Source organism: Pseudopodoces humilis, chromosome 4 (assembly GCF_049639895.1).
Source record: "Pseudopodoces humilis isolate 2021_Gansu_Grassland_sample_001 chromosome 4, ASM4963989v1, whole genome shotgun sequence".
Taxonomy (NCBI): Eukaryota; Metazoa; Chordata; class Aves; order Passeriformes; family Paridae; genus Pseudopodoces; species Pseudopodoces humilis.
The window spans coordinates 69779898-69791380 of record NC_142203.1 but is presented as its reverse complement, the minus strand read 5'-3'; the positions used below and the strand labels follow the sequence as shown (position 1 = coordinate 69791380).

Sequence of the window (11483 nt, the reverse complement as noted above, 5' to 3'; positions counted from 1 at the left end):
CACCAATAACACGGCACCTCAGACACACAGCAAACAACACAGGAGCAACAACAAAGCTCTCCCGGTCTTCCTACTCCTTCTTCATCCACCCTATTTTGAAATGTCTTCTTGCCCCGCCACCTCAGCTTCCGACACGGCACCTGGGCCACACCGGCGCAAGAACGCACTCGCCGCCTCCGAGGCTTACTCCCGCACACAGCCCCTCGCACACTGCCACCGCCCCGGGGCGTTCACCGCAGGAGGGAGATACCCAGCCCTCGCCCACTTGACATCACTGCACATCCCTTGCAACCGCAAAAGGAAAACAGCGGCTAAGATGAAAATAAAGGCAAGCCACAAAGTGAAAGGAAAAGCGACCACAGCCACCGGCAGGGCTTTGCAGGTGGAAAAAATGCTTAGGCACAAAGGAGGCTTCAGCTGCACAGCACAGGCCCGAAAGCTGGCCCTGCAGGTGACAGGGAATAACAACAACAGCCCTCCCCAACACACCTGACCCCAACACCTCGGACCTAGCGCTTTCTCAACCCCGTTCAACCCACTACAGCCACTCTGCCCCGAGACCACAACCGCCACCACCATCCCCGACCACGGACACCCCAGCTAAACCCTGCCTGCCCCGAGACCACTACAGCCACCAGCCCAAACTAGAAACCACGGGCGGAAACCCCCAGCAATCGGAAAGCGAAGAAGGGAAAGCTGCCGCGATACAAAGCCGCACGCCCGGCGGCGTCCCAAGCACAGCCACCAGCACCAGCAGCAGCACCGAGCCTCGCCGGGCTCCTGCTCACCGCTGTCCCGCAGCACCCACAGACCCACCATGGCTGCGCTCAAAGCCCCACAGACACGCCTGCCGCACGCCGCTCCGGTGCTCCCGCTCCTCCTCACCGCTCTCGCCACCGCCCTCGCCTGCCAACAGCTCTGGACACACGACGACACCTTCCCTGGCGACGCACTCCGCCTCCTCCAGGACATGGCTCCCAGCCACACACAGCCCTGCCACCTCCAGGAGCCGCCCTTCTTCCCCGACACCCTCCTCCGCGACAACCTCCACCCGCACCAAGCCGCCGACACCGCCCTACACATCCTCCAGCACCTCTTCCACACCCTCAGCACCAACAGCACCCGCCAGCACTGGCCCACCCAGGCTCGCAACGACCTCCTCAACAAACTCCAGCACCACATCCACCTCCTCGAGCACTGCCTCCCCGACAACGCCACGCTCTTCAAAGGACCACGCAACCTGCTGCTCACCATCAACAAGTACTTCAGGGACATCCACCTCTTCCTCCGTGCCCACAACCACAGCGCCTGCGCCTGGGACCACGTCCGCCTCGAAGCTCGCGCCTCTTTGCAGCACCTCCACAACCTCACACGCACCATGCGCCGCTAGCACAAACACCCGCACCCCAAACCCACCTCCAGCCTCACCCGCCCGCCCCCCCAACCTGGGACAACCGACATGCCTCTAACAACCGCACGGCGCCCGGAGCCTGCAACCACTGCGTCTCCATTGGTACAGCCTCTCCCCTTCATTAGGACTGAAGACCTTCTCCACCCAATTATTTATTTGTTCATTTATTTATTTATTCGCCTATTTATTTACTTATTCACGTATTTATTTTTCTACTTACTTGCTATTTTATGCCACGGAAAATAAAGACCTATGACAAAACAACTGCCACTGCCTCTTGTCTCACCAGCACACTGCAACCGCTCTTTGGGCCGGGGAAAGCCTTCTCCATTCGACACCAACTCCAAGCCCCGCTCCAAACACTCCCTGCCCGCTCTTCTCACTGGCCGAGCAGCATCCTGTAGCAACCACTTGGGAAAAAACATTGCCAGCGTTTGGCCAACACCCCAGAATCACCACCCAAAAATAAAGAAGCGCTAAGGTTGGAAAGCACCGCTGCAGCTCATCCGCTTCACCCACACCGCGCTCCATCCATCCAAATGCGCGGCCCTGGCACTTAACAGACAAGGATGTCCTGCGGGACAGTGTCAAACACTTGCCACAAGTCCAGGCACACAAGGTCACTTACTCTTACACAGCGCTCTGCAGCCCTAACTGTATAGAACATCACCAAAAATGCCGGGAACGGCAAGCTTCCCACTTTCAAAAGCCATAGTCCCCATTTCCAGTCCCCTGTCTCATTTCCAGCGGCCTTAGCAGAGTTTCTCTTTCCCACAGAAGCTGCCTCATCACCTTGCCTAGGACGAAGCTCACGCTGACTGCTCTGCAGTTCCCACACTCTTCCACTATTCCCTTTGTAAAAACAGGGGGGCTGTTTTCCCTTCTTCCACTTATCGGTGACTTCACTTGACAGACATCATTTCTCAAAACCGATCCACGCTGGCCTAGCAACTCCATCTCTCAAGTCCTCTCAGGACGTGCAGATGCCATGGCATCAGGTGCCATGGACTTCCACATACTCAGCTTCCTTAGACGGTCTCACACCACATCTTATCCTCCAGTGGCCTCGGCCTCTTCATTCTTCATTGCAGGGCTCCCAGCACTTGCCTTCCGCGACGTTGGCGGTGTGGCAGGAGCTCAGTGACACACAAGGCTGCAACCACCTGCCCGTCTCCACAGCCTCTCGTCCCTGAAGTCTAAAACCTCCAGATCCCAGCATCCACTCATGGTAGGAATAGTCCCGGCTACGTCCCGATGAGGCCAGCCACGTCATCCCCGTGCACATCCGTGAACAAAGAGGTGCAAACAAACACCTCTTTGCACTCCCCAGATTCTGGCCTTTGTTTAAAGGCATCTGAAACTACTGGCAGGTCTTCTCTACTCCGGCTGAAGCAGCCCAGCCCCCTCAGCCTTTCTCACACGTGACGTCCTCTGATGCCCTCTGCATCTTCAGAGCAGACACTCCTGCCAAAAGCTCCACTCCTCCCATGAACCAAAGAGCCTTCAGCTGGACACACTCTTCCGGGGGAGGGCTCTGGCAACCCCAAAACACAGCAGCGTTTCTCTGACGGGCGACAGTCCCCCTTCGCTCTCTGCCTGCCTCATCTACGGAAGCAGGGAAAACAAAAACTACGGCCCCCGCTCTAGCGCCAAACAAACGGCACCACAGACACACAGCAAACAACACAGGAGCAACAACAAAGCTCTCCCGGTCTTCCTACTCCTTCTTCATCCACCCTATTTTGAAATGTCTTCTTGCCCCGCCACCTCAGCTTCCGACACGGCACCTGGGCCACACCGGCGCAAGAACGCACTCGCCGCCTCCGAGGCTTACTCCCGCACACAGCCCCTCGCACACTGCCACCGCCCCGGGGCGTTCACCGCAGGAGGGAGATACCCAGCCCTCGCCCACTTGACATCACTGCACATCCCTTGCAACCGCAAAAGGAAAACAGCGGCTAAGATGAAAATAAAGGCAAGCCACAAAGTGAAAGGAAAAGCGACCACAGCCACCGGCAGGGCTTTGCAGGTGGAAAAAATGCTTAGGCACAAAGGAGGCTTCAGCTGCACAGCACAGGCCCGAAAGCTGGCCCTGCAGGTGACAGGGAATAACAACAACAGCCCTCCCCAACACACCTGACCCCAACACCTCGGACCTAGCGCTTTCTCAACCCCCGTTCACCCACTACAGCCACAGCCACTCTGCCCCGAGACCACAACCGCCACCACCATCCCCGACCACGGACACCCCAGCTAAACCCTGCCTGCCCCGAGACCACTACAGCCACCAGCCCAAACTAGAAACCACGGGCGGAAACCCCCAGCAATCGGAAAGCGAAGAAGGGAAAGCTGCCGCGATACAAAGCCGCACGCCCGGCGGCGTCCCAAGCACAGCCACCAGCACCAGCAGCAGCACCGAGCCTCGCCGGGCTCCTGCTCACCCGCTGTCCGACAGCACCCACAGACCCACCATGGCTGCGCTCAAAGCCCCACAGACACGCCTGCCGCACGCCGCTCCGGTGCTCCCGCTCCTCCTCACCGCTCTCGCCACCGCTCTCGCCACCGCCCTCGCCTGCCAACAGCTCTGGACACACGACGACACCTTCCCTGGCGACGCACTCCGCCTCCTCCAGGACATGGCTCCCAGCCACACACAGCCCTGCCACCTCCAGGAGCCGCCCTTCTTCCCCGACACCCTCCTCCGCGACAACCTCCACCCGCACCAAGCCGCCGACACCGCCCTACACATCCTCCAGCACCTCTTCCACACCCTCAGCACCAACAGCACCCGCCAGCACTGGCCCACCCAGGCTCGCAACGACCTCCTCAACAAACTCCAGCACCACATCCACCTCCTCGAGCACTGCCTCCCCGACAACGCCACGCTCTTCAAAGGACCACGCAACCTGCTGCTCACCATCAACAAGTACTTCAGGGACATCCACCTCTTCCTCCGTGCCCACAACCACAGCGCCTGCGCCTGGGACCACGTCCGCCTCGAAGCTCGCGCCTCTTTGCAGCACCTCCACAGCCTCACACCACGCACCATGCGCCGCTAGCACAAACACCCGCACCCCAAACCCACCTCCAGCCTCCCCCGCCCGCCCCCCCAACCTGGGACAACCGACATGCCTCTAACAACCGCACGGCGCCCGGAGCCTGCAACCACTGCGTCTCCATTGGTACAGCCTCTCCCCTTCATTAGGACTGAAGACCTTCTCCACCCAATTATTTATTTGTTCATTTATTTATTTATTCGCCTATTTATTTACTTATTCACGTATTTTATTTTTTCTACTTACTTGCTATTTTATGCCACGGAAAATAAAGACCTATGACAAAACAACTGCCACTGCCTCTTGTCTCACCAGCACACTGCAACCGCTCTTTGGGCCGGGGAAAGCCTTCTCCATTCGACACCAACTCCAAGCCCCGCTCCAAACACTCCCTGCCCGCTCTTCTCACTGGCCGAGCAGCATCCTGTAGCAACCACTTGGGAAAAAACATTGCCAGCGTTTGGCCAACACCCCAGAATCACCACCCAAAAATAAAGAAGCGCTAAGGTTGGAAAGCACCGCTGCAGCTCATCCGCTTCACCCACACCGCGCTCCATCCATCCAAATGCGCGGCCCTGGCACTTAACAGACAAGGATGTCCTGCGGGACAGTGTCAAACACTTGCCACAAGTCCAGGCACACAAGGTCACTTACTCTTACACAGCGCTCTGCAGCCCTAACTGTATAGAACATCACCAAAAATGCCGGGAACGGCAAGCTTCCCACTTTCAAAAGCCATAGTCCCCATTTCCAGTCCCCTGTCTCATTTCCAGCGGCCTTAGCAGAGTTTCTCTTTCCCACAGAAGCTGCCTCATCACCTTGCCTAGGACGAAGCTCACGCTGACTGCTCTGCAGTTCCCACACTCTTCCACTATTCCCTTTGTAAAAACAGGGGGGCTGTTTCCCTTCTTCCACTTATCGGTGACTTCACTTGACAGACATCATTTCTCAAAACCGATCCACGCTGGCCTAGCAACTCCATCTCTCAAGTCCTCTCAGGACGTGCAGATGCCATGGCATCAGGTGCCATGGACTTCCACATACTCAGCTTCCTTAGACGGTCTCACACCACATCTTATCCTCCAGTGGCCTCGGCCTCTTCATTCTTCATTGCAGGGCTCCCAGCACTTGCCTTCCGCGACGTTGGCGGTGTGGCAGGAGCTCAGTGACACACAAGGCTGCAACCACCTGCCCGTCTCCACAGCCTCTCGTCCCTGAAGTCTAAAACCTCCAGATCCCAGCATCCACTCATGGTAGGAATAGTCCCCGGCTACGTCCCGATGAGGCCAGCCACGTCATCCCCGTGCACATCCGTGAACAAAGAGGTGCAAACAAACACCTCTTTGCACTCCCCAGATTCTGGCCTTTGTTTAAAGGCATCTGAAACTACTGGCAGGTCTTCTCTACTCCGGCTGAAGCAGCCCAGCCCCCTCAGCCTTTCTCACACGTGACGTCCTCTGATGCCCTCTGCATCTTCAGAGCAGACACTCCTGCCAAAAGCTCCACTCCTCCCATGAACCAAAGAGCCTTCAGCTGGACACACTCTTCCGGGGGAGGGCTCTGGCAACCCCAAAACACAGCAGCGTTTCTCTGACGGGCGACAGTCCCCCTTCGCTCTCTGCCTGCCTCATCTACGGAAGCAGGGAAAACAAAACTACGGCCCCGCTCTAGCGCCAAACAAACGGCACCACAGACACACAGCAAACAACACAGGAGCAACAACAAAGCTCTCCCGGTCTTCCTACTCCTTCTTCATCCACCCTATTTTGAAATGTCTTCTTGCCCCGCCACCTCAGCTTCCGACACGGCACCTGGGCCACACCGGCGCAAGAACGCACTCGCCGCCTCCGAGGCTTACTCCCGCACACAGCCCCTCGCACACTGCCACCGCCCCGGGGCGTTCACCGCAGGAGGGAGATACCCAGCCCTCGCCCACTTGACATCACTGCACATCCCTTGCAACCGCAAAAGGAAAACAGCGGCTAAGATGAAAATAAAGGCAAGCCACAAAGTGAAAGGAAAAGCGACCACAGCCACCGGCAGGGCTTTGCAGGTGGAAAAAATGCTTAGGCACAAAGGAGGCTTCAGCTGCACAGCACAGGCCCGAAAGCTGGCCCTGCAGGTGACAGGGAATAACAACAACAGCCCTCCCCAACACACCTGACCCCAACACCTCGGACCTAGCGCTTTCTCAACCCCGTTCACCCACTACAGCCACTCTGCCCCGAGACCACAACCGCCACCACCATCCCCGACCACGGACACCCCAGCTAAACCCTGCCTGCCCCGAGACCACTACAGCCACCAGCCCAAACTAGAAACCACGGGCGGAAACCCCCAGCAATCGGAAAGCGAAGAAGGGAAAGCTGCCGCGATACAAAGCCGCACGCCCGGCGGCGTCCCAAGCACAGCCACCAGCACCAGCAGCAGCACCGAGCCTCGCCGGGCTCCTGCTCACCGCTGTCCGACAGCACCCACAGACCCACCATGGCTGCGCTCAAAGCCCCACAGACACGCCTGCCGCACGCCGCTCCGGTGCTCCCGCTCCTCCTCACCGCTCTCGCCACCGCCCTCGCCTGCCAACAGCTCTGGACACACGACGACACCTTCCCTGGCGACGCACTCCGCCTCCTCCAGGACATGGCTCCCAGCCACACACAGCCCTGCCACCTCCAGGAGCCGCCCTTCTTCCCCGACACCCTCCTCCGCGACAACCTCCACCCGCACCAAGCCGCCGACACCGCCCTACACATCCTCCAGCACCTCTTCCACACCCTCAGCACCAACAGCACCCGCCAGCACTGGCCCACCCAGGCTCGCAACGACCTCCTCAACAAACTCCAGCACCACATCCACCTCCTCGAGCACTGCCTCCCCGACAACGCCACGCTCTTCAAAGGACCACGCAACCTGCTGCTCACCATCAACAAGTACTTCAGGGACATCCACCTCTTCCTCCGTGCCCACAACCACAGCGCCTGCGCCTGGGACCACGTCCGCCTCGAAGCTCGCGCCTCTTTGCAGCACCTCCACAACCTCACACGCACCATGCGCCGCTAGCACAAACACCCGCACCCCAAACCCACCTCCAGCCTCACCCGCCCGCCCCCCCAACCTGGGACAACCGACATGCCTCTAACAACCGCACGGCGCCCGGAGCCTGCAACCACTGCGTCTCCATTGGTACAGCCTCTCCCCTTCATTAGGACTGAAGACCTTCTCCACCCAATTATTTATTTGTTCATTTATTTATTTATTCGCCTATTTATTTACTTATTCACGTATTTATTTTTCTACTTACTTGCTATTTTTATGCCACGGAAAATAAAGACCTATGACAAAACAACTGCCACTGCCTCTTGTCTCACCAGCACACTGCAACCGCTCTTTGGGCCGGGGGAAAGCCTTCTCCATTCGACACCAACTCCAAGCCCCGCTCCAAACACTCCCTGCCCGCTCTTCTCACTGGCCGAGCAGCATCCTGTAGCAACCACTTGGGAAAAAACATTGCCAGCGTTTGGCCAACACCCCAGAATCACCACCCAAAAATAAAGAAGCGCTAAGGTTGGAAAGCACCGCTGCAGCTCATCCGCTTCACCCACACCGCGCTCCATCCATCCAAATGCGCGGCCCTGGCACTTAACAGACAAGGATGTCCTGCGGGACAGTGTCAAACACTTGCCACAAGTCCAGGCACACAAGGTCACTTACTCTTACACAGCGCTCTGCAGCCCTAACTGTATAGAAACATCACCAAAAATGCCGGGAACGGCAAGCTTCCCACTTTCAAAAGCCATAGTCCCCATTTCCAGTCCCCTGTCTCATTTCCAGCGGCCTTAGCAGAGTTTCTCTTTCCCACAGAAGCTGCCTCATCACCTTGCCTAGGACGAAGCTCACGCTGACTGCTCTGCAGTTCCCACACTCTTCCACTATTCCCTTTGTAAAAACAGGGGGGCTGTTTCCCTTCTTCCACTTATCGGTGACTTCACTTGACAGACATCATTTCTCAAAACCGATCCACGCTGGCCTAGCAACTCCATCTCTCAAGTCCTCTCAGGACGTGCAGATGCCATGGCATCAGGTGCCATGGACTTCCACATACTCAGCTTCCTTAGACGGTCTCACACCACATCTTATCCTCCAGTGGCCTCGGCCTCTTCATTCTTCATTGCAGGGCTCCCAGCACTTGCCTTCCGCGACGTTGGCGGTGTGGCAGGAGCTCAGTGACACACAAGGCTGCAACCACCTGCCCGTCTCCACAGCCTCTCGTCCCTGAAGTCTAAAACCTCCAGATCCCAGCATCCACTCATGGTAGGAATAGTCCCGGCTACGTCCCGATGAGGCCAGCCACGTCATCCCCGTGCACATCCGTGAACAAAGAGGTGCAAACAAACACCTCTTTGCACTCCCCAGATTCTGGCCTTTGTTTAAAGGCATCTGAAACTACTGGCAGGTCTTCTCTACTCCGGCTGAAGCAGCCCAGCCCCCTCAGCCTTTCTCACACGTGACGTCCTCTGATGCCCTCTGCATCTTCAGAGCAGACACTCCTGCCAAAAGCTCCACTCCTCCCATGAACCAAAGAGCCTTCAGCTGGACACACTCTTCCGGGGGAGGGCTCTGGCAACCCCAAAACACAGCAGCGTTTCTCTGACGGGCGACAGTCCCCCTTCGCTCTCTGCCTGCCTCATCTACGGAAGCAGGGAAAACAAAACTACGGCCCCGCTCTAGCGCCAAACAAACGGCACCACAGACACACAGCAAACAACACAGGAGCAACAACAAAGCTCTCCCGGTCTTCCTACTCCTTCTTCATCCACCCTATTTTGAAATGTCTTCTTGCCCCGCCACCTCAGCTTCCGACACGGCACCTGGGCCACACCGGCGCAAGAACGCACTCGCCGCCTCCGAGGCTTACTCCCGCACACAGCCCCTCGCACACTGCCACCGCCCCGGGGCGTTCACCGCAGGAGGGAGATACCCAGCCCTCGCCCACTTGACATCACTGCACATCCCTTGCAACCGCAAAAGGAAAACAGCGGCTAAGATGAAAATAAAGGCAAGCCACAAAGTGAAAGGAAAAGCGACCACAGCCACCGGCAGGGCTTTGCAGGTGGAAAAAATGCTTAGGCACAAAGGAGGCTTCAGCTGCACAGCACAGGCCCGAAAGCTGGCCCTGCAGGTGACAGGGAATAACAACAACAGCCCTCCCCAACACACCTGACCCCAACACCTCGGACCTAGCGCTTTCTCAACCCCGTTCACCCACTACAGCCACTCTGCCCCGAGACCACAACCGCCACCACCATCCCCGACCACGGACACCCCAGCTAAACCCTGCCTGCCCCGAGACCACTACAGCCACCAGCCCAAACTAGAAACCACGGGCGGAAACCCCCAGCAATCGGAAAGCGAAGAAGGGAAAGCTGCCGCGATACAAAGCCGCACGCCCGGCGGCGTCCCAAGCACAGCCACCAGCACCAGCAGCAGCACCGAGCCTCGCCGGGCTCCTGCTCACCGCTGTCCGACAGCACCCACAGACCCACCATGGCTGCGCTCAAAGCCCCACAGACACGCCTGCCGCACGCCGCTCCGGTGCTCCCGCTCCTCCTCACCGCTCTCGCCACCGCCCTCGCCTGCCAACAGCTCTGGACACACGACGACACCTTCCCTGGCGACGCACTCCGCCTCCTCCAGGACATGGCTCCCAGCCACACACAGCCCTGCCACCTCCAGGAGCCGCCCTTCTTCCCCGACACCCTCCTCCGCGACAACCTCCACCCGCACCAAGCCGCCGACACCGCCCTACACATCCTCCAGCACCTCTTCCACACCCTCAGCACCAACAGCACCCGCCAGCACTGGCCCACCCAGGCTCGCAACGACCTCCTCAACAAACTCCAGCACCACATCCACCTCCTCGAGCACTGCCTCCCCGACAACGCCACGCTCTTCAAAGGACCACGCAACCTGCTGCTCACCATCAACAAGTACTTCAGGGACATCCACCTCTTCCTCCGTGCCCACAACCACAGCGCCTGCGCCTGGGACCACGTCCGCCTCGAAGCTCGCGCCTCTTTGCAGCACCTCCACAACCTCACACGCACCATGCGCCGCTAGCACAAACACCCGCACCCCAAACCCACCTCCAGCCTCACCCGCCCGCCCCCCCAACCTGGGACAACCGACATGCCTCTAACAACCGCACGGCGCCCGGAGCCTGCAACCACTGCGTCTCCATTGGTACAGCCTCTCCCCTTCATTAGGACTGAAGACCTTCTCCACCCAATTATTTATTTGTTCATTTATTTATTTATTCGCCTATTTATTTACTTATTCACGTATTTATTTTTCTACTTACTTGCTATTTTATGCCACGGAAAATAAAGACCTATGACAAAACAACTGCCACTGCCTCTTGTCTCACCAGCACACTGCAACCGCTCTTTGGGCCGGGGGAAAGCCTTCTCCATTCGACACCAACTCCAAGCCCCGCTCCAAACACTCCCTGCCCGCTCTTCTCACTGGCCGAGCAGCATCCTGTAGCAACCACTTGGGAAAAAACATTGCCAGCGTTTGGCCAACACCCCAGAATCACCACCCAAAAATAAAGAAGCGCTAAGGTTGGAAAGCACCGCTGCAGCTCATCCGCTTCACCCACACCGCGCTCCATCCATCCAAATGCGCGGCCCTGGCACTTAACAGACAAGGATGTCCTGCGGGACAGTGTCAAACACTTGCCACAAGTCCAGGCACACAAGGTCACTTACTCTTACACAGCGCTCTGCAGCCCTAACTGTATAGAACATCACCAAAAATGCCGGGAACGGCAAGCTTCCCACTTTCAAAAGCCATAGTCCCCATTTCCAGTCCCCTGTCTCATTTCCAGCGGCCTTAGCAGAGTTTCTCTTTCCCACAGAAGCTGCCTCATCACCTTGCCTAGGACGAAGCTCACGCTGACTGCTCTGCAGTTCCCACACTCTTCCACTATTCCCTTTGTAAAAACAGGGGGGCTGTTT

At 57.9% G+C, this 11483-nt stretch overlaps 5 protein-coding genes across 12 annotated transcripts in view; 4 read left to right on the top strand and 1 right to left on the bottom strand.

Annotated features, from left to right (window-relative positions):
* Positions 1 to 11483, bottom strand: part of UBAP2 (ubiquitin associated protein 2) — a 129732-nt gene that overhangs the window by 32745 nt on the left and 85504 nt on the right. The gene's annotated exons all lie outside the window — the stretch shown is intronic.
* On the top strand, positions 673 to 1406 carry LOC148184532 (interferon-like). Its single transcript, XM_088054349.1, has one exon. The coding sequence runs from the start codon at positions 818 to 820 to the stop codon at positions 1388 to 1390; it is 573 nt and encodes a 190-aa protein (XP_087910475.1). The 5' UTR covers positions 673 to 817; the 3' UTR covers positions 1391 to 1406.
* On the top strand, positions 3883 to 4470 carry LOC148184531 (interferon-like). Its single transcript, XM_088054363.1, has one exon. The coding sequence runs from the start codon at positions 3883 to 3885 to the stop codon at positions 4468 to 4470; it is 588 nt and encodes a 195-aa protein (XP_087910489.1).
* On the top strand, positions 6639 to 7543 carry LOC148184530 (interferon-like). Its single transcript, XM_088054182.1, has one exon. The coding sequence runs from the start codon at positions 6955 to 6957 to the stop codon at positions 7525 to 7527; it is 573 nt and encodes a 190-aa protein (XP_087910308.1). The 5' UTR covers positions 6639 to 6954; the 3' UTR covers positions 7528 to 7543.
* LOC106628564 (interferon-like) lies at positions 9696 to 10600 on the top strand. The gene has a single exon (XM_014259141.2). The coding sequence runs from the start codon at positions 10012 to 10014 to the stop codon at positions 10582 to 10584; it is 573 nt and encodes a 190-aa protein (XP_014114616.1). The 5' UTR covers positions 9696 to 10011; the 3' UTR covers positions 10585 to 10600.